This window comes from Rosa chinensis, chromosome 6, assembly GCF_002994745.2.
Source record: "Rosa chinensis cultivar Old Blush chromosome 6, RchiOBHm-V2, whole genome shotgun sequence".
Classification (NCBI taxonomy): domain Eukaryota; kingdom Viridiplantae; phylum Streptophyta; class Magnoliopsida; order Rosales; family Rosaceae; genus Rosa; species Rosa chinensis.
In genome coordinates this window covers 48,615,702-48,638,218 of record NC_037093.1, presented here as the reverse complement: position 1 = coordinate 48,638,218, position 22,517 = coordinate 48,615,702, and the positions used below count along the sequence as shown (strand labels likewise).

Here is a 22,517-nt window from a genome sequence, read left to right as displayed (position 1 = left end):
ATAGTAAATCTACTGTCTGCATTTTTAAATTTAAATTGGCGCAAGTGTTTGTTCATACGCTCATTGAATCATTAGGTGCAAAGGGAAAGAGGCAATCAGTATGTTTCCACCATGCTGAACAAGTGGTCTAGTGTGACTAGGAAAACTAACAAAATCCCCTTTGGTACTTTAAAATTTTCATTAGTTGTTTTCCACTTAAATTTCTTCAAAACAACTAGGTTTTGGACAGAGGTAATCAAGAGAATTGTCTTCTGCAAGTAATGAGATAAAGAACAAAGCAAAATCCCACAAATCAAACTTTATGGGATCGATGGATGATGAAAGTAATGCAAAGGATAATTATGATTAGTTTGATTTGGCGTGTATTTGAACAGAAATGGCATAACAATGTCGAAAACTATAAACTAGTTTTCACCGCATGATTTATATTCTCTTTACATGATAATAGTTTCCGAAATTATTAATGTTCATTCTATGAGTTCGTCAATATTACATTAATGTACCAACAGATTAAGTAGATTAGTTTGATATAGAGGTAGACTCACTTGAGATTAAGCCAATACCCAGTTTTTCCTTTTGAGGAGAGCTCTCTCTCTCACCCTAGCAAACCCTAGGCCGATGTCGGCTTTCAATCTGATTCCCGATCTTCATGCAAGCTTTCAAGATTATAGCGTGGAATAGTCGGGGCCTCAATAATACGGAGACTTAGGATGCCCGCATTAGTATGGTTCGACAACAAAACCCTTGCTTGGTTTTTCTCTCGGAGACCCTAGCTTCTTCGGATCTAGTGACCTCCGTCCGACAGCGTATAGGGTTTGATGGTGTTATCTATGTACCGAAGGAAGATGATTGTCGGGGGTTAGCTCTCTTCTGGCGTAATGAGATTCCCGTCCAACTCCGGAACTACTCTGTTAATCATATTGATGCAGAGGTGGGGGCTGTAGGATCGGCTGGAGTCTTTAGATTTACGGGCATTTACGGCGTTGGCACAACAGCTAACTGTCTTACTACATGGAATTTGCTATGTATGTTGGTGGCACAGTGTCACCTGCCATGGCTTGTAGCCAGTGACTTCAACGAGATCCTTGGCCAAGCTGACAAGTTCGGGGGTCCTCCGCGTAGTATAGCACAGATGGCTCGTTTCCGTCAAGCTTTGGTGGATTGTGAGCTTTTGGATATGGGGTTTGTCGGCCCCAGGTTTACGTGGTCTAATCGGTTTACGAAAGAGCGTCTTGATAGGGCCTGTCAAATGACGCAATGGAGAGAGCTGTATCCATTTTCGCGTTGTATCACACTCCCACTTAGCAAATCGGACCACTGCCCTCTACTTATTGAAGTTATCCCTGAACTAGTGGTTACGCACTGCACCCCGAAACAGTTTCGTTTTGAGGAGATGTGGCTCCAGCACTCGGACTGTGGGAATGTTGTTTAGAAGGGTTGGATGCTCCCAACTATTGGAGCCTTCATGGGTCAGGTTGGTAGAAAGATTCAACAGACAGGTCAGTTACTTTTGGAATGGCATTTCGAGGTCTTTCAACAGAGACAGGTGGAATTGAAGCTCATCCAGGGTAAGCTGGACACACTGATGAAATAGCCTTTTGAACCTCATCACTATGAGGTACAGAAAGCTTTACAGTTTCGCTTGAATGAATTACTCTCGGCTAATGAGATTTATTGGAGGCAAAGATCGAGGATTCAATGGCTAAAAGAAGGTGATCGTAATACGGCTTTTTTCCACCGCCGTGCTTCTAATCGGAGGTGTAGGAATCGTATTAAAGGCCTGCTGAATGATGTCAGGCAGTGGACTTCTACTTCGGCTGAGGTGAATGATTTGATCATTAGATATTATGAAGATATTTTTCGAGCTGGTGGTTTTGATCCGGTGGCTTTAGAATTGGTTACTTCTTGTTTGCAGCCCAAGGTTTCGGTTGCTATGAATGCAGAACTTACTGCACCGTACTCTGATGAGGAAATTAAGAAGGCCCTTTTCTAAATGCACCCATCCAAAACCCCAGGTCCCGATGGAATGTCTCCTTGCTTTTTCCAGAAGTTTTGGAACGTGGTAGAGAAGGATGTTTGTCTGGCTGTAAGGAAGATTCTTAGTACGGGCCAGATTTCTCAGGAGTCTAACTTCACTCACCTCACATTGATCCCAAAGATTAAGGAGCCTAAACTAGTCTCAGAATTGCGACCAATTGCGCTATGCAATGTTGTCTACAAAATTGCTTCAAAGGTCTTGGCGAATAGAAGGTGATTCTTCCTCAAATTATCTCCCCTCTACAAAGTGCTTTCGTCCCGGGAATGTTGATTTCAGATAATACTTTGGTGGCAACTGAGATTGCTCACTTTTTGCAGAAGCTCCATCGACAGGTTGATGGTTTTTTCTCCTTCAAACTTGATATTTCTAAAGCTTACGATCTTCTGGAATGGCCATATTTGGAAGCAGTCTTGGTGAGATTGGGATTTTGTCCGAATTGGGTTAGGATTGTGATGGTTACAGTGAAGTCTGTAAGTTACTCTGTTCTGATTAATGGTTCTCCTACAGGATTTATCTTGCCTTCTAGGGGTATTCGTCAGGGGGATCCTCTCTCCCCATATCTTTTTATTCTATGTGCGGAGGGTCTCTCAGCTTTGATCTCTTCTTCAGTCTAGCAGGGATTGGTCAAGGGCCTGAAAATGTCTCCCATGGCACCCACCATTCATCATCTTCTTTTTGCAGATGATAGCTTCTTGTTTGGAGAAGCCTCAGTGGGGGAATGCTCAGCTTTCAAGCACATATTAGTTGTGTACGCAAAAGCCTCTGGTCAACATATCAATTTACATAAATCAAGTGTGGTTTTCAATGGTAATGTTAGTCTTCACAAGAGAAATCAATTGGCTGCAATTTTAGGTGTGGCTTGTGTTAAAGAGCATGGCCTATATTTGGGACTCCCTATATATGTTGGGCATAATAAGACGGCCATCTTTGCCTATTTGAAAGAACGACTCACCAAAAAGCTCATTAGTTGGCTGGCTAAGATCCTTAGTGTTGGAGGAAAGGAGTTACTCATCAAGGTTGTTGCTCAAACTCTACCAAATTATGTTATGAATTGTTATGCTCTACCTAAATCTCTATGTGATGATCTTCAGCAACTTTGTTGTCAATTTTTTTGGGGTAGTACCTATGATAAGCATAAGATTCACTGGAGGTCTTGGGAGCGAATATGTCTTCCTAAAGAACAGGGAGGTATGGGCTTTAAGCATTTATACCCTCATAATCTTGCCATCCTAGCTAAGCAAGGCTGGCGTCTTCTTACCCATCCTAACTCTCTCGTGGCTCAAGTTTTCAAGGTAGTTTACTACCCGCATGGAACATTCGTCACAGCTGACATAGGGGAGAGACCTTCTTACTCTTAGAGGAGTATTATGGAGGCTAGGCTAGTCCTGCAGGTTGGTTTATCTTGGAGGATTGGTAATGGTCGTTCTGTTGGCATTTGGGACTCGGACTGGATACCTTCTATCTCTACTTACTCTCTAGTTCGGCCTCTGGATACAGTTTTTGAGAGAGTTTCGGATTTGATTAATTGGGATACTTGGTTGTGGGATGAAGTTGCTGCTCATGCATGCTTTGATATACATGCGGCCACTCAGGTTCTTTCTATCCCACTTAGTAGACACCATGCTCAGGATAGAGTGGCTTGGAAATTGGATAAGCGTGGTTCCTTCTCGGTGAAGTCTGCCTACACCAGAGCTTAGGAGTTTGTTATGGGCAATCAATTCGCTTCTTCCTCAGTTGGGAATCCATATGGACCGGTTTGGAGGGCCTTGTGGAAGGCCAAAGTCCCCAGCAAGGTCGCCATTTTTAGGTGGAGAGCCGTCTAGAATCTTCTCCCTACTCGTGCTGCTCTTTCTACCAAGGGTTATTCCGGTGATCTTCACTGTGTCATTTGCTCCAATGAGATTGAAACAGTTGAGCACTTATTTTGTCAATGCCATTTATCCACAGGAATTTTGGGTGCTCCTCCTTTCTTTATTCCACCTTCTACTTTGTCTTAGAAGAATTGGCTCTTGGAGAGAGCTACCACTCTGTCGGGTGAGTGTTTTGATAAGTTATTAGTTCTGATGTGGAGTATATGGAGGAACAGGAATGATAAGTTATGGAGGGATCGATCTCAAACAGGGCTAGGCATTGTGCCCGGTGCTATGGCATGAGGAATATTCCCGAGTTCAGCGAGAGTCCAGTGGTAGGCATCTAGCTAGTCCTACTTGTAAGAAGACTTGGTCAGCACCGCTCGCGGAGGTTGTCAAGTTAAACGTTGATGGGACTTTTCTTCCCTCTGTGCAGTATGGAGGCACATGAGGTGTTCTAAGGAATCAGTTTGGACACTTCCTCGCTAGATTTTCTTGCAGAGCACGTTTGGTGACTTTTGCTCTGCATGCGGAACTCCTAGCTATCAAATATGGGTTGAGACTTCTGCAGGCTTTGAATGTCTCCAAGGTTGTGATTGAGAGTGATTGTTTGCACGCAGTTCAAGCCATCAAACTCCTTAGTTGAGGATTGGTCAGAGTTAGCAGCTTTGATTCTTGACATCACAAGTCTAGTGCTTGCTTTGGGGGAGGCTACAGTCTGCTTTGCTCCTCGACAGGCAAATATGGTGGCTCATCGTCTAGATAGTCATAGTTTTGATTTCAATGTTAATCTTGAATGGTTTACTAATGCTCCAGATCTTATACTGGATGCCCTCATATACGATTGTAATCGTATCTAATTAATAAAGTTTGCTTCTTCAAAAAAAAAAAAAAAAAAATTGAGATTAAGCCAAACTTGCACTACTAATACATATAGTCAGTCTATCTCTGTATCAAACTCAATCTACTTAATGTAACCATATATTTATGTAACGTAGAAATTTACTCATCTTATACACATTATCAACTCATTTCTTGACAACTTAAATTCTAGATCCAAAAATATCTAGCATCATAATGTTATGGTTTGTTTGTATGATGCCTAAATTTTCAAAATTTTCACTTCCTAATTATTTTTTACCTCGACAAGTTAAGGATGCATGTTATCTGTCATATTCTCTAAAGAAATAGATATTTAGGACATAATGAGTATCCAACGACAGAAATCAAGCATGTCTTTTGAAAATTAAGAAAGAATGTGATTCTCTTTGTTCATGAACCTCTTCCAAATCATAAGCTAGTATATTCACACAATGTGACCCACAGGGTAAATAGGTGGAACTCACAGCATGTGAACAACACCTTTAACACACCCTCGGACCCTCCTTTGTGCCTCACTCTGATCTGCTCCTGCTCTCGGCAGTCAGTAGTCAGTAGTCTGTAGTCTGTACTACTTCCCTTTTCCTTTGTAATCTGACCCGCAAGCTGTCACCCACGACATGTCGGACCCCATCCGACTCCTCTGTATCGAACCCCACACTCCCTCACCATCTCCACCCTCCAATCAACCCCTACTCCCACTCCGACGTCCACGTGTACGCCCCAAGATCAACGACCACCATATCCCCACTGCACCTCCCCGCACACTCCCCCCTCGAAGAGACACAAACACTCGGTGACTTCCTGCATTGGCAAACCCCTACGGGGCTATAAGCTCGAAATATCAACTATCTCCAAAGATGGTCGTGCACCTTTCAATATAAAAAAGCCTGCCCCCAATAATTCTTTATTGCTTTTGTGAAACGTTTCGCTCCGATCGAACGGTGGAGAGCTAACATCGTACGAATTCCGGGATCAGAAACCGTAGAGGAGTTGGACTAGTAACTCCTAGTCAACACAACACTACTCCCTGTCAGCTTTTTTCCCAAAAAAAGAGAGCTTCTTTCTTTGAACTGCCCCCCACTACATTACCACCTTTCCCCTTTCTCTCTTTCTCTCTCTGCTTCATTCATGGAGATTTTGAAACCCTTGTTTTGCTTTCTGCTCTACTTCATTCTATGCTTCAATGTCTTACCCACTTGGTCTTCTTCTTCTTCTTCTTCTTCAGATGTTGAGCTTCTGTTGGGAAACATCAAGGCTTCACTGCAAGGTAACGCTCAGAACTTGTTGTTAACTTCATGGAACACTTCTCTGCCTGTTTGCCAATGGAGAGGCCTGAAATGGGTTTTCTCCAATGGCTCTCCTTTGCTTTGCAATGACATGTCCTCACCCCATTGGACCAATCTTTCTCTCTCCAGAGACCCAAGTCTTCACCTTTTCTCTCTTCAGCTCCCCTCTGCTAATCTCTCTGGTTCAATACCCAGAGAGATAGGGGAGTTTTCTATGCTCAGAAGCTTGTACCTTAGTGTTAATTCACTGAGTGGGACCATCCCACTTGAGCTTGGCTACAGCTCTTCACTTTCTGAAATTGATTTGGGCAACAATTTGTTCACTGGGGCTTTAGCTCCATCTGTGTGGAACTTGTGTGAGAATCTTGTCTCGCTTAGGCTTCATGGTAATTCGTTATCTGGGCCTGTTCCTGAACCTGCATTGCCCAATTCTACCTGCAAAAATTTGCAGCTACTGGATTTGGGTGACAACAAGTTTTCAGGGAACTTCCCTGAGTTTGTGACCCAGTTTGGTGGGCTGAAGGAGCTTGATCTTGGGAAAAACATGATTTCGGGTCCCGTTCCGGTGAGTTTAGCTCAGCTGGAACTTGACAAGTTGAACCTTTCACACAATAACTTTAGTGGGGTGTTGCCAGCTTTTGGTGGATCAAAGTTTGGTGTGGAGTCTTTTGAGGGGAACAACCCTGGACTTTGTGGGGCGCCCTTGAGAAGTTGTAGTGGAAGCTCTGGGTTGAGCCCTGGAGCAATTGCTGGTATTGTCATTGGTTTGATGGCTGGGACTGTGGTTTTGGCTTCACTGTGTATTGGGTATGTGCAACACAAGAAGAAAAACAGCAGCGCAGAGAGTGACTACGAGTTGGAGGAAGGAGAAGATGAAGAAAATGGCGGTCTTGGTGATGGCGGTGGTGATCAGGGAAGGCTTATATTGTTCCAGGGAGGTGAGCATTTGACATTAGACGATGTGTTGAATGCAACAGGACAAGTGTTGGAGAAGACCAGCTATGGGACTGTTTATAAGGCAAAGCTTGCTGATGGGGGCACCATTACTTTAAGGTTGTTGAGGGAAGGTAGTTGCAAAGATGGGAGCTCTTGTGTGCCTGTAATAAAGCAATTGGGCCACATTCGCTATGAGAATTTGATTCCATTGAGAGCTTTCTATCAGGGGAAGCGAGGGGAGAAGCTTCTGATATATGACCATCTTCCTCTCAAAAGCCTTCATGATCTTTTACATGGTATGGATATCTTTCACTATTCTTTGTACTTGGTTCTATGCCTGTATAGTATAGTTTGTGGTCTTTCCATATTGAGAATTAGCTTTATGACCAAATACTTCCAATTTTATGTTAGCTTTATACTTCCAATTATAATTGTTTGGCCCCTTGTGATTGTTGGAAAATTTAAAGACATCAACTATATTGTAATTATCTATTGACCCAGATAGAAATTAGTTTTGAGCAATAGATAAGGGTGACTGGAAAACAACATAGTAAAACCAGAGTGGAAACCTGATCACAGGTTCCTCTCACCAAACTTCCCTCGCCTAGGTAGGATTTTGATGATTTGCGAAAGGATCCACTTTTCCACAATCTACCATAAGATGGAATGTGGAAATTGGAAACTTGATTACAGGTCCCTCCCACCATACTTTCCTCCAGAGTTGTCAGTTTCTGTAGTTCATAAAAGTCAACCTCAATAGTTTTGCAACAACAGGTCAGTTATAGCCCACTGACCATAAGAAACTAATATTTAGAGTTTCATTTTTCTCTGAATTAGTGATCAGCATTGCTTCCGCAACCAATGAACTAAAACAATAAGCTTCTTAAAGAAAAGGCAAATAATTCCTGAATTGGTACACTAATTATATGCTGTTTGGTTTCATATGGACACTTGATGCAGATTCATTGAAATATCTTTTTATCTGTTTTGGTTGAATGCAGAATCTAGAGTAGGGAAACCTGTGCTGAACTGGGCTCGGCGACACAAAATTGCCTTGGGTATAGCTAGAGGACTAGCATATCTCCATTCTGGTCTTGAAACACCTGTTACTCATGGGACTGTAAGATCTAAGAATGTGCTTGTGGATGAGTTTTTTGTATCTAGGCTCACTGAGTTCGGGCTCGACAAGGTGATGATCCCCTCTGTAGCAGATGAAATGGTGGCTGTTGCAAAGGCTGATGGTTACAAAGCACCGGAGCTTCAAAAGATGAAGAAGTGCAATTCTCGGACAGATGTTTATGCATTTGGTATTTTGCTATTGGAAATTCTGATAGGCAAGAAGCCTGGTAAAAGCGGGAGGAGTGGCGAATTTGTGGATTTGCCTTCACTGGTCAAAGTGGCAGTTCTGGAGGAGACAACATTGGAGGTTTTCGATGTGGAGGTGTTGAAGGGGATAAGGAATCCCATGGAAGAAGGTTTGGTTCAGGCATTAAAACTTGCAATGGGTTGCTGTGCTCCAGTTGCTTCAGTTAGACCCTCCATGGATGAAGTTGTGAAGCAGTTGGAGGAGAACAGACCAAGGAATAGGTCTGCTTTGTACAGCCCAGCAGAAGAAAGGAGTGAGATTGGTACCCCATTTTAAGTTTCCTTTTCTCAAATGTTAAAATTATCTGTCAGTCGAGCATTATAGTTGTCTAGCTTATAATGGATTGGTGATGGAGTTTCATATATGAGTTTCTATTTCCAGGATGAAGATCAATCCATGGTTTCAATGTACTTTATGACGATGCTTCTCTTAGCTTCCTCTTTAAGCAGTGTTGGAATGAATGAAATATCAAAGTATATGTTCATGTTTATTCTGCAATTTCAATGCGTAGATGCATAACCTCTATGTTTCACTACAAAACAATCTCTAGAGGCATCACACATGCAATCTTCTTTGCGTTAACCAAGAATATCTAAATTACTCTTGTTTTGGGTTGATCAATGTTGTAAATACTCTAAAAATTCGGAGAGGATTCCATGCACCGTCGGGTCACTTGCACCAGCAGTGTGCAAGTCACGTGTGCTAACAGACGTTGGTATTCATGGTTAGCGATGAAAACTGAAACGAAGACCGAAAAAAATAAAAGTGTTGTAAAAACAAAATTTACCACGAGCAGTTGGCAAGCACGTGGTTGTTGAGATCGACCTGAAACCTAATTCACAACCCCCCCCCGCCCCCCGATCTTTCAATTTCTATGCCGCAAAGAATTGCAGAAATTCCTTTCAAAAAAAAAAAGAATTGCAGAAATTTGTAGGATAGCTACACAGCACAGCCCAGTGGTCGTGGTATTCAAATATACGAGATTTGGGTTCGGCTTGTTCACAGTGAGGGAAAGGTTGAGGGCACGACGCTGAGGAACTTTCAGGCGCCGGTGGAAGCAAGGCTGTGGTTAGGCAGCTTCATAAAGGTATTAACTTGCTTCAATTACCCGACAGATTTGACCGTCCAAAACCGAGCATTGTAATAAGCTTATCCTCATCGTTGATGCTTCTCTGTTTGTGTAGAATTTGACATTTTGACATGCTTTTGAGATTTTAGTTTTACATGATTGTGCTATAATGAACTTGGATTAAGTGAATGTTTTGGTGGTTGTGACTCAGACATTGGGTCACCCCTTCATCGCCGCCGTTGCAGTTTGAGGGTAACGATTAGTTAAGCAAAAGCTTTACTCTGACTCATATTTCTTTTTGTATTAATTGAGCTAAAGCGTAGGTAGATCACTGTTGGCAGCAGCCCAAAAATTGAAAACAATATCAAAGATTATGGTTGATCCTTAGTAGTTCATTGCGAATAATTGTAATGGGTTGAGTTTTTTTTTTCCGTTTTCTTTTGGTTCCAACAAACTGTAATGGGTTGACTGCAATATCAAATATGGTAAAATAGTGAAATGAAGACAAAGAAAATCATTATTTAGTTGAGTTTGCTATATCAACACGCACAATGATACTTGCATAGGTGTTTAGAGGACCAGATGTACGGCCATTTTTACTATATGTCCGGTCACGCAATGGTGTTGAATAGGGTTGTAGGGTCGACTATTCTAACTGTATTAAGAGAAGAAATTTCAGACAAAATCCAACCAGCGCAAGAAATTGGGGCTCTGCTGAGTGCGTGTAAATATTACATATCTAGTATCTATAGTCTTGAATTTCCTCGTAGATCTGAATTTTTTTTATCAGTTTTAAATTTCTGGCTAAAAGTTTATCCTAATTTTAACTCAGAAAAATGGTTACTACCAAGGCAATGTAAACATAGAAGGTTGTTGCCAGATAATCTGGTATGTGCTAACAACTTACTGACCTGGTTTGATTGGATACATGTATATGAGCATGTTTGATTTTGAGGATTTTTTTCATTTTGCTTGCTTCACATTTAGCAATTGTAATAGATAAATCTGGCTGAAGTACAATGGAGGTTTTGCTGATATGTGACCAACCATTAAAGTGAATACAACCTTATATATAGAGGCTGTAATTTCAGCATTATCAAGGGGTTAAGCAAACCGCAGCTGAAGAGAATCTTCAGGTAGATGGTCAATTTCTCATTTGCCTAATTCTCTCTCTTTTTATTCATTCCAAGTTGCAGATTTTTCATTCATGTACTAATTGGCTTGCCTGCTTCTTTATATTTTGAAATATGTCTATGCAGGAAAGCTAGACCACATTATTGTGAAAACAAGTGTTTGAAGTTGCCCTTGAAGAGATATCAGTCATGGATTGTCAACTAATCCGTTTGATCCAAATGTAATGTAACTGTGCTCAATTCTTTTGCTGGTTTTTGTTTTCTTCTCCATGAGCATGTGATCTTGTTTTTAAGTTTTGTAATTGGAGCTTGATAAATCTTTAGTCACACTGTTTTTTATATAATTAAATGTTTCTTTAAATATGAACATGTATCAATCCTATTCTTATGCGTATTTATGTCCTAATATTTAGTGATTGCAATGCGTCCCAATATCTGGTACTATTAGACAATATGTTAAAATCTCCAGTTTCTTGGTCTCTATTCGTGGCAGTCTCATGAAGAACTGTATCTTTATTCGTCTAGTATTGAGCTTTTAATAAACGTTTTTACTGATATGTTAGTAACATCGTTATGTTCTAATCTTCGTTTGAATAGATTATTAGTTTCTTTACAGGCAATGGATAAAGTTTAAATGTTGTATTCATGCTACCTGAAGGACAACTTAAAAAGATTGGAGAAAGAGGTGAGAAACAAATTACAAGCTAACTGTTCGTCAAGTAATATAGTGCAAGCATTTTCATTGCTCATTGATTTTTCAAATGGTTACATAATCCTGGTTGACAAAGATGCAGAGGACTTGTGCAGGGAAAGGAGAAGACTGCTGGAGCCTGGAGGTTAAAAGGTGGTAGTTTGCGTATGCATCTTGATTGCTGGAAGACCCCACTCCCTTCCTGAATTTGTTTTTGCAGGAGTCTTAGTTTAATCATTCTATTTGTTAAAACAATCTCATTCCTTTCAAAAATAGATGCGATGTCAGTTGTATAGTATAATAAAGTGAACTCATGTTATGGGTTTAAGATATGTAACCAGCCAATCAAGATCCAATGTGTTTTTAGTGTAGAAGTTGCAATTCAAAAGTATTTTGTCTTTGATAGAGCTCTTGTAAACTCCAGTTATTATTTTTGCAGTTCATTCCACGTAATCTAATGTGAAAAGAGTGTGCCTATTTGCACCGTCTGTTGAGATGAGAAGTTATACCTTTTTAATTATAAACAACCGGATCTGAACACTTGAAGAGTCCCTATCTGTCAGTCAGTACCTTTCATGACTCTGGTAACGGAAAATACCTTTCATGACTCCCTCTATGAAGAGTGACCATAATTTTGCTTTCCGCATAATCTAACGTGAAAGAAGTATGCCATAACAGTGGTAAGTTTCCTCAGAGAGGGAAAGTAGAGCATATATGCCATACATAATGTTTTGAGTAAGTCGAAAGAAATAGAAAAATGGTCTCTTTGCTTAACTGGAAGCCATATGGTGATTATACAAACAAAAAACTATTGAATTCCTATTTGCACTTATCCTCTGGGATTTACAGAAACCTTTACAATATACTTAAAGGCCCTACTTCACGGTCTAGACTATTCTCACAAGTCAGTACATTTCATGACTCCCTTTGTACCCGGAACTAGCTTCTTTGGTCTCCATCTGATAAACTGGAAACAACCCCATTTCAACCGCAGCTTTACACGTAATATGCCTCCTTGGTGGAAGTCACCACCTGAACACTCTAGCCTCACTCATTCCCGTGATGTCTAGTTACCCAAATACTTTAGTCAGTGGTAATTAAGATCAATCACTAGTGGCATAACAGAAAAAAAGACCAAAACCTGTTGTAGGTTAAACCCAAATTCGTAACCTCAAAAGAAAGCAATTTAGAATCATTTTGTCGAACACGTTTTGTTGAACCAGCCTTCACCTTCCTTGAGGAGTTTCTTCTTCAATCCCTGCTTTCCGATCTCCTTCTCCTCGCCATGGATGGCTTGGTGCCCTTGATGCTATCATGGAAGACCTTACGATGTTGTTTTGCTCCTCCCTTACCCAAACCCTTGCATCCATTTCCACGCCCAGACATCAGTGCACTGGTTGCTTGAATCTCTAAGATCTGGAATCTAAAAACAAAATCGAAGAGTTAAAGAGACGAAATAGGACTGGAATTTGACAATTTCAAACCTAATTGAGAAGAGATTGGGATAGACTATAGAAAAAGAGAGCGAACCAGAAATGGGATGCGTCAAGAGTGATAGAGATGGGGGAGACCTCTGAGACCGACTATCTGTTTCTTTTCTCCACCACTTTGGTTTTTATCAACTCAAATTTAGGGAGCGGGAGAACAAATTCGTGGCGGGAGTTTTTGAGTTCTAATTCAATTCTTTCGCGGCCTCAGAACGAAGAGGATGAGAGCAAAGCGGTAATAGAATAAAATATTCAACAACGTACTGCTAAAATTCCCCGTAATTGAGAAATATCCCTTTTTTTTCTTTTTTGTGTTCACAAAACAATATTTTCATTTCTTCAAAAAAAAAAAAAATTTCAATTACAACATTAAAATTGTGTCAAATTTCTTGTAGTGTGATACATTTACATACAATGAAAGCTTTCAAAAGAATCATTACTCATAATAGTGTACGGTCACGATAGCTCAAATATCGATTTTTTTGTTGTTTTAGTGACAAGATATTTTGGTAAAGATAAAATTAGAAATTGAGGCCGGAATTACGACATACAAAGCCAATTTTTTTTCACATTGTGCATATTTCTACCAGAAAAATATATGGACAAGATTGAATCTATCATTTTTCATTTTTTGATTTCTTAAATTGCACGAAATTCTTATGTGCCTACTAAAATTGTGTAACTTGTTCATTAGTTGTATAGAAATATATATATTTCAAAATCAACATGATCATGGAAAAAGAAATTGGTCAAATCAACCGTTGGATATGATGATCGGGATGTTATAGGTACATGGTAAAATTTCTAGCCATTGTCGTCATCTTTTCAATCTTGATCCGCGTGGTCAACCGAATATACATTTATACCTCAAGGGTCAACCCCATCAACACATACGAAATTTGAAAAATTGACCTTTGGATATGATCATTAGAATATTTTACAATTATCGCAAAATTTGTTTACGGGTCGACTTCGATCCACTTGGTCAGCCTATGTTTTCTTTATAATCCAATATTTATTTATTAAAATCTTCAAAGGACAATACCTTCATGAGATATGAAACTTGAGAAATCAACCATTTGATGAGATTATTTGAATATTCTATGCTTTTTGTAAAAAAAAAATTAGCCAATTTCATCATAATTTCAACGTCGACCCACTTGGTCAACCGAAGTAGCATTTATAACCATTTGGTTGACTGATGTCATATCGACCACGAACCATGCTAGTTTTTTCATATGGTGTATATAATTGCATGGTGGATACCTATTAAGGGTTGAAAACAAAAATTTTCAAGTCCGAGTTGGCAAATCACAAGAAATACCGATGTGTCTACTAGTGTTGTCTAATTTGCATATTGCATATAAAGTGATGTTGACCTTCAAAAAGTGACGACACATAGAAAAATGAATCTGGCAAAACCAACGGTCAGATGAGAAGATTGGAACGTTTTGTGGTTGTTGTAAAAAAATTTAGTCAATTTCGTCTTCGTTTTAACTTCGATCCACTTGATCAATCATTGTTAACTTTACAACCCTATGTTTATATATTAGATTCCTCAAATGGCAACCCCATCGAGATTAATGAAATTGGAGAAATCAACCATTGGATAAGATGATTCGAATATTTCTTCCCTGTAGTAAAAAATACAATGAATTTCATCTTTGTTTCAATTTCGATCCGCTTGGTCAACCGAAGTTACATTTATGATCATATAATTTTCAATTAGTCTTCAACAAGAGTACTCCTCATCAACTCTTAATAAACTAGAAAAACCGACTTTTGGATGCGATGATATAATAAATCAGTCGTTGAATTGTGGTTTAATTCCGTACTCTTTCCAATTAGTTTGGTTTTTATAGTATTTCCGTACTATTTTTCATTTTTGTTTCTCTGATCGAAACAAATTTTAAGATGCCTACTAAGATTGTCTTCCTTCTTCATTGGTTATATAAAATGTATACCATTTTTCAGTATCAACATGATCGACAAAAAAGAAATTGTTCAAACTGACAGTTAGATGTGATGATTGAGATATTATATGCATATGCTAGAAAATTTAGCCATATTCGTTATTGATTTGACCAGATTTATGTAGTCAACCAAATATATATTTATACCTTCCTATTTACTCATTAAATTTATCCAAAAGCAATTTAATTTAGAGGAGCTTCTAGGTTGAAAATTTGTACAATAATAGTTGAAACTCGGCTATTAAATCCCGTGATTGCACATTTTTTGAAAATCGGAGTTTGAATGATTTGTTATTATCATTTAAAAAAAAAATATTTATAGATGGCTGTTATTAACAGTTGGCCTTCTTAATAAAGGCGTAAATAGGACTATTTTCACACGGTTCATATTACTATGCAAATTATATATAGCCAATGTTGAATATTCTAGTGTGGTCAAATTTTTTCATAGATAACCAACAAATATATATCTTCCAAGACCAATAATGTGGAAGAAAAAAGAAATTTGCTAATCGGACTGTTGGATGTGATCATTATGGTGTAAAATGGTTATAAATCTATAATATATAAATTATCCTATTTGGTATTCGTTTAGGTCACGATCCACATGATCAACCGTTAACTATAAAAAAAATTCACAAAAAAAAAAAAAATTGTGTTCTATAATGCTCGTAACCAAAGTTTTATAATATGTAGGTTTTTTAAGGAAAAAAAATGTGGTCCAGCTTATATTTTTTTAATAAGTAAAATATTAATGTAATTTATTAAAGAAAAAAATAACTATAGGACGAAATTGAGGTGGGTCGAATCCACACAGCGAAAATGATATAAATATAATGTTCATGAAAATATTTTTATTTCAACTTTCTGTAACTAACATATTTTGTTTATTTATTTATGTTGTAGTCTAATTAAAGAAAGGAAAAGACAACCAGAGGGAGGGAAAAAAAACAAAAAAGAAGGAGAAAACAAACAACAGCATGGTTCGAAGCCACTGTTCCAACAATTGGTGGTGTGCAACATTCTTCCATCTTGATATTTATCATACCCAGATCCAGAATCCAGATTTCCTTATTCGCCCGTTCATCTTCGACCCCCTTATCTTGAAGCTTTGCAGCAACCGTTGGTACTGGGCACCTATCAACCTTCAGTTGTGGCCATAGGGACTGAGAAATCTCTTCCGTCAAGTACAATGATCAGGTTCAAGCAATCCCAACAAGAATGGTTATATACCCAACAGCTAGATTTGATTCAGTTGGCCACCACAGCCTTGATAATCACCTCGTCTTCTTCGGTTGCTGGTGGTCTGGATCGCTGGCTTTTCATCAAACACTTTTGGGCAACTTTAGATGAAGCAATCGGAGACAGAACAATCAAAGGCCTAGCCACGAGGAACTTTAGGAGCATCCTCAATCTCTTCTTTGTCATCGTCGGCGGCCCATAATCAGACAACCTCCATGTGCCCGACTTCTCCAGCTTCTGACTCCCAGATTTTACCCTGATTAAATTAGATAAATATTTTACTCATCTCATGGGTTTCTACTATGTTGACCAGATTGTTTTTGAGTTTCAATTCCTTAACGGCGTTAGTATAGTGTTAGTGTCAAATGAATGGCTGGATCAAATGAATGGCTGAGATTATATATTGACTGTCGGGTCACTTGCACCGTCGGTGCGTAAAATAATTTTCGCTAAAAATTAACTGTTGATTTATTAGCTTAATAATGGATTTTTATATTTTTCTTTCTTCCCTAACCACATGGCAAAAAGTGACGGCTCCATTAAAGGTTGTAACAAGCAATCTGAAACAAACTAATTGGAAGAAATGTGCATGCCTATGTTCTTTAGGTAAATGCATCACATGCCTTGTGGTTCCTCACATGCTAACAATGTGGCTTTATCCTCTCAATGCAACACATACATAATTGCCTAAACTGCAATTATGTAAACTACTGAAAGTAGAGGAGTACAAACAATCCTTTCTTGAGGTTTCACAAGGACCAGAGTAACGTGCTAGAAAAAAATGTACACTTTTTTCAAATATTTGATTGGGACAAATAGGGGAAGAGATGTAAACATAATGCTGCAAACTCACCAATAATAGTAGGCGCTCTAACAATTAAGCAAGAAAGAAATGAGTAATATTTTCTTTCTTGCTTTTTTCTTCTTGTTTCTATTTTTTTTTTTTGGTTTTCTATTCTTTTTTCTTTCATGGGGATTGAGAATTAACATTGACGACCAGACCGGCAATTAAGAACACCAGCACCAGCAGTAATGCTGCCAATCATGGAAGATGACTTTGCCCCTAAGCTTGAAGCTCTGGCATAACTGGCTGCAGCACCAGCTCCGGATTGGACGAAAAACGCTCCATTAAGGAGTAGGTCTCCTTCTGATCTCCAGTTCCAGTGCCTCCATCTGCCTGTGGTCTCAACTCTATGTGTCACCTGCCATACACCAATTCAATTGCAACTGTCAAAATCTACCCTATAGTAGTTGAAATTAGTTAACAGTCTAACTACATATCATATATTAAACGATGGAAAATGAAGCATTGTATTTTACCTCTTTGGCAAAACGGTTGGTAGGGGCGAGATATCTGTTGCCCTGGCTGTTAATGGTGGGATCAGCACTTCCACCAATGGCATACATTTCCCAGTGAGTGTAGTCATTGTTCACCACATGGAAATACCCATGTCTACATCTGCAAAATTCAATTATTTGGGTTAGCTCATTTGGTTATATGTATAATGTAAATATTGCTTGCAAGTTAAAGAATCACTTCACAAATTTTACCTTGGCATTCTTTGGATGAGTCCCTCACCAAAATGATTGTAGGCAATGGTCACTTGCATTTGCTTGTCCCTTGTGTAGGAATCACTGTGCCCCAACAACATAACCTGTTCCAGTTAACCAATATCAGAATTTAGTTTCACTTGGCAACTAATTATCTTCAAGCACAAGAATTTGGTGTATGGGATTGTGTAGATTCACACCTCATTATGGTGAGTGAAGTAGTTGTTAGAAATGGTAATGGCAGTAGAACCCATGATAGCATCAATGAGGCCATCGGCGCAATTCGAGAGCGAGTTGTGGTCGACCCAAATGTGGCTGGCTCCGAAAATGGATATACCATCCCCATCAGCCATGGTCCTCCACCCATAATGACTCGGTGAGCTCCGGACCATGGCATTGCCGGTAGGCTTGCAGTCATGGATATGTAGACCATGGATGATCACATTAGTAACGTATTGAATAGTAATGCAACCTCCATAAGCAATGTGGACATTGACTCCACGAGCGTCAATGGTCTTGAAGCTGTTCATTATAAGCTCCTGCTTCAATGTGATCACCATATCACGCTTGAACACAATCCACAAAGGCCTGTCCTGGATGACAGCGTGACGGAGGGTACCGGGCCTGGGGTTCACCGGATCATCATGACCGGGGTCATTTACAACGTAATACCTTCCGTCACGGCCGCCTACGGCATTGCGCCCGAACCCAATGCCGCAATTGGCTAGCCTCTTGCGGTGGCGCTGCCATTGTGGGTCACATCTCCAGCAGTCATCAATGGGATTCCCTGTTGCGCATGAGAAAAATCCCAAGTTTCTTCTCGCAGTACTGTTACGAATGGTCCTGAAAGTAGTAGGATAAAACCATTATTAGTATGTTATATTTAAATTACAACTTTAAATTCTGTAAATCAAAATACTCGACGAAATGCCTCAAGAAGTAAAGATAAAACTAACTTAATAAGCAAAGTAAACTAACGGGCAAATTTGTTCATACTCAAAGTATGTGAAGCAATTGTTGTCACCCTAACAATAAAGTTGAAGTGTTCGATAAAATGTCTTAAAGAAGTTAAGATAAAAATGTGCAAACGTGTTCTTGTTCGTGAGCTAACAACTTGTGAGAACTGTTAAGCATGTGCAGCAAATGTATCTTGTCTCATGTAGGGTCATGGCCATGTGAATAAATTTACAGGGATGATACGGATGGCTACGGTCCATACGGAATATCTGGATTTTTAAATTTTCATGAAGCAGATCATAAATATGGAGGTGAGAACGAACTTATTGCTGTAGTCTGGTCTTGTGTCGGTGGGAGGTTTAACTCTTTGAAAATGGGATTTATTGGGTTCATGTTGGACAACGTAGTTCATGTCAGACCGGGGCAGCTGATATACATACCAGCTAAACATGTAAGAAAATTCTGGCATGAGAGACTTCTGGTACCAAAAATGGAACCAGATCTGTGATCTGTGTGATTGGTTTTGGAGCTTATGAGCCTTGACAGGCTAGCAATGGGGAGCAGAATTAACTTCTCTACCCTACTAACCCATGCAGCTTGTGATCATCTAAGTGAATGGAACAGATATTCCGGTGTAAAACTCTCTCTCTCTGTTTTTCTCTAGACCAGACAAATTATCAAGACTCGATGAGATCCTGTGAATAGTGATCGCTACTACATTGGCGTCCGGGGCTCCGATTTTAGCTACATACACTCTAAACATGATGGTTTATAATTTCTTTGAACGTACATAATGTAAAACCGAAACTAAAATTGGAGTGCAGAAATCGCCATAAATAACACTAGGTAAAGAGGGCAAAAATGCACAAACATTGGTAATGGGATGGAAAAGCCGATGTAGGATTGGATAAGGAAAGGAAAAAACAGACAAAAGGGAAAATAATGCAAAATTAAAGCGGGAGGGGCGGATCTGGGGACATTGGCATGTGAGGAAAGAAGAGATTGGTGCAGGCAAGAACATGGTGTTTTGATTCCTCAGAATCCAAAAGCCAGGTTCACCAAAAAAGTTAAAACACTAAACCCAATTGAAAACTATTATAATTATATCATTAAAGACGCATAAACAAAGGGTCTTGTAGAATATATAGATGACAAAGAGAATTGAATTCTACCAGAAGAGCACAGAAGCTTTTACAATAAATAGGGTTTAAAGAAAAATTGCCAGAATTATACTCCAACCCAGGTCCAATCTCACCAGAAAACGAAATGCTTTTGACCATGACCAGGTTAAATTCACAAAGATAAAAAGTGGGTCCTTACCAAATCTAGGCATCTAAGCCAATAAGATAGCTTGCATCAAAAACTAGTTGACCATTTTGACTGTAATTTTCGCAGTAAAAAAAAAACAGTTTTGACTGTCATGTGAGTGTGCCCCACGAGACCAGAAAATAATGTTTAAGGGGGACTTACGTATCAACCAAGGACGCGATCTCCTCCGGATTATCTACTGCGTGCTCATTCCAGTCATCGTTGGACCTGCAGAGAGAGGATAATGTTCACCAGAGTTAAGCAAACGGTGTCGTTTTGTGCATGAAAAAACAGTGTACTAACGCAAGATTAGAAATAGTAAAAACCCACTAATGCAACGTGAACGACCTAATTAAAGTATGCACAAAGGGGCAGAGGCAGGACCGCAGGACCGGTAAGCGTGGAGAGAGAGGGAGTTGATTTAGGGGAAAAGTGAGATGAGAATGATGATTAATATGAAACTGAACCTGTAGTTTAATCCGGTAAAGTAATTAAGGGTAATTACTGTTGGAACACAGTCAAAAGCAACAAGGTTAAGTGACACCAAGGTGAACAGAGAAATCAAACAGGGGAACTGTGGCAACTACATGAAAGGTGTACAGTTTTTCCAGATCCAGATTATAATGACTTTGAATTTGTATGCTTGTGATTTGGACGGTGGGATCGAACAGTAAAATTGAGTTGAAGATCTAAAAACTGAACACGAAAGAGTACGGTGCTGAAACTGACCTTTCTGTCGACATTGACGAGTTGATGGAGCTTTTTGGCTCCTCTAGTCCCACGGACCTGTCGGAACAAAAACACAAACTGAATCAGTATATCAAAGTTCAACAACACTGCATTGCAATCTCCAATCTACAAAATGTAGCTAAGATCAAAGGTAATTAAATCAGCACGCGCATTGCATTTCAAGGACTCAAAATAAATCAAAGGTATAATTGCGAGGGTTAAACGTATGCATACCTTGACTGTAAAGGCTTGTCATTCTCTATTGAAGCCGCTACGCTTACGAGCAAGGCCAAAAGAAGCAGCAGTGGAGTCATATAGAACCGCATTGTGGCTTTCGAGCTAGCTAATCTCATGCTCTGTATATATCTCACAGCTATATATATCTGGCCCTCTCTAGCTAGCTCTGAAAATTGAAGAAGAAGGAAACAAGTGGAGTCAAAGAAAAGTTGTCATGGAGCAGTGTTTATATAGAAAACGAGAGAACTGGGATCAGTCTGCCTAACTCGTTTCAACCATGGTTGAGTTAACCTTGACCAGAATCAAATCGTTCAACAGCTTTTTACCACCGGTACGTACTTTAACCGCCACCAACTGACTCCTATAGTCCTATACCTCTCTCCCTCTCTCTCTTCCTCTTTAAGACCGCCACGTGCCAAAGTCTTTGTGTCGGTCAGTCACGTGCCGCACCTGCTCTCTCTCTCTCTCTCTTCTCACACCGCCTCCGCCAACCTCGAATTTACACGTCTGATCATTTATTATTTTACGGCAGCTAATTTTGGAATGTTTACTCGCTGCGAGTGTAAACGGATGTAGTCGCTGGGTCTGGCACAGCCACGTGGGCGACGTTGAAAACTAACTGAAATTCCGGTAAGTGGATGAACTGTCGCGGTTTTAAAAAAAAAAAAACAGGGGGGGGTTAGGCGGATTCCAATCAGTACGGCACTTGCGGTTGATTGAAGTTCTTGCTGCGATCAGCTATGTCACCGGTTCTTCCGGCGAGCTTCCGTACTCAAATCCAATCAATCAATGTTTTCTCTCAGACTATTTTGTATTATTTTAATTCCATTATTTTATTCTCAATTATTTTTCTTTCTACCTCTCTTGCAGAAATAATTTTGATTGGAGTGGCTTTAGAATTGCTTTTAGGGTATAATGGAATTAGCAGTATTGTTACTTGTTAGGTCTCGACTCTCGATTTGGTTTGTGGCGTGAAAAGTTTGAGAAAGTTATTTAATAACATTTTCTTGTATAAGAGAGAAAAAAAATTCTCATTACAGTAATTGATAATGTTAAAAAAATAATTAATATACTGAAGAAATTGGTTGAACGACGACGATAATGGAAGTCTGATTTTCTTTAGTTTGGTTGACTATTATGATGATGACCGTTGTTTACAATCGAACAATTGCGTACTTTACCAACTTCATTTTCATATATTAATCTTTATCAATTCACCTTTAAAACAACTCTTCATTGTTATCATTAGGAAAGATGATTTGGTCTTGATCAGTCAATCTGGTGCAACAATTGGCGCAAATGCGCAATCTAGTGAACATAATTCTTTTAATTATATTTTTTAAGGGTGGTTCTAGTTGAACCTCTAAATTTGATATTTAGACCTCCAACTTTTTTTAATTATTAATATACTTTGTTAAGTCATATGAAAAGATAAAATAAGGACAAAGTGAGAAAAATTGAAACAAAAAAAAAAAAAAAACCCTTCTTACCTCTCCCAAATACATTTAATTAAATTGTATTTTTTTCTGAAATTTCCTTATATTGCCATATAGTTTTATAATTTACCTAAAACAATGAAGTAAAAATAATAATTTCTATACATAACCCATTATTTAATATAAAAGTAAATTCAAAACAAATTGATTTGAAATTTTCTTAAACCAAATTCATTGAATATTATGATATAGTTATTACTCGATCTTCCAACCCAAAACCCTTGAAATCTTTCATTTAGCAAATTCAAAGGGATTCCAACAACATATCAAGATCAAGAACCAACCC

The 22,517-nt window shown here is 39.1% G+C and overlaps 2 protein-coding genes and 1 long non-coding RNA gene across 7 annotated transcripts; 2 read left to right on the top strand and 1 right to left on the bottom strand.

Annotated features, from left to right (window-relative positions):
• The first annotated feature begins 5,609 nt into the window (after window positions 1-5,609).
• Window positions 5,610-8,834, top strand: LOC112174851 (putative kinase-like protein TMKL1). Its single transcript, XM_024312669.2, has 2 exons — window positions 5,610-7,288; window positions 7,994-8,834. Exons 1-2 carry the CDS (start codon window positions 5,899-5,901, stop codon window positions 8,632-8,634), a joined length of 2,031 nt encoding a protein of 676 aa, XP_024168437.1. The 5' UTR covers window positions 5,610-5,898; the 3' UTR covers window positions 8,635-8,834.
• A 382-nt stretch (window positions 8,835-9,216) lies between these two features.
• On the top strand, window positions 9,217-11,733 carry LOC112173379. Of its 5 annotated transcripts, none has more exons than XR_002925552.2 (6): window positions 9,217-9,445; window positions 10,260-10,315; window positions 10,415-10,563; window positions 10,687-10,781; window positions 11,177-11,245; window positions 11,368-11,733. It is a non-coding gene; the product is annotated as an uncharacterized LOC112173379 (long non-coding RNA). The 5 variants fall into 5 exon arrangements; XR_005801094.1 differs by having other exon boundaries at window positions 9,217-10,151; XR_002925550.2 differs by having other exon boundaries at window positions 9,217-10,315; window positions 10,427-10,563.
• A 4,989-nt stretch (window positions 11,734-16,722) lies between these two features.
• On the bottom strand, window positions 16,723-20,945 carry LOC112174014 (probable pectate lyase 20). Its single transcript, XM_024311698.2, has 7 exons — window positions 20,733-20,945; window positions 20,499-20,555; window positions 19,932-19,997; window positions 17,705-18,347; window positions 17,505-17,608; window positions 17,274-17,412; window positions 16,723-17,155 (listed from the first exon to the last, which is right to left on the bottom strand). Exons 1-7 carry the CDS (start codon window positions 20,849-20,851, stop codon window positions 16,937-16,939), a joined length of 1,347 nt encoding a protein of 448 aa, XP_024167466.1. The 5' UTR covers window positions 20,852-20,945; the 3' UTR covers window positions 16,723-16,936.
• Window positions 20,946-22,517: the final 1,572 nt, after the last annotated feature.

Excerpts from the sequence above, each read along its gene's own strand:
- LOC112174851 (XM_024312669.2), top strand. The coding sequence starts at position 5,899 with ATGGAGATTTTGAAACCCTTGTTTTGCTTTCTGCTCTACTTCATTCTA. Across the intron at positions 7,289-7,993 it reads CCTTCATGATCTTTTACATG|AATCTAGAGTAGGGAAACCT; the intron begins GTATGGATATCT and ends GGTTGAATGCAG.
- LOC112174014 (XM_024311698.2), bottom strand. The coding sequence starts at position 20,851 with ATGAGATTAGCTAGCTCGAAAGCCACAATGCGGTTCTATATGACTCCA. Across the intron at positions 19,998-20,498 it reads TCGTCAATGTCGACAGAAAG|GTCCAACGATGACTGGAATG; the intron begins GTCAGTTTCAGC and ends CTCTCTCTGCAG. Across the intron at positions 18,348-19,931 it reads ATCGCGTCCTTGGTTGATAC|GACCATTCGTAACAGTACTG; the intron begins GTAAGTCCCCCT and ends TACTACTTTCAG.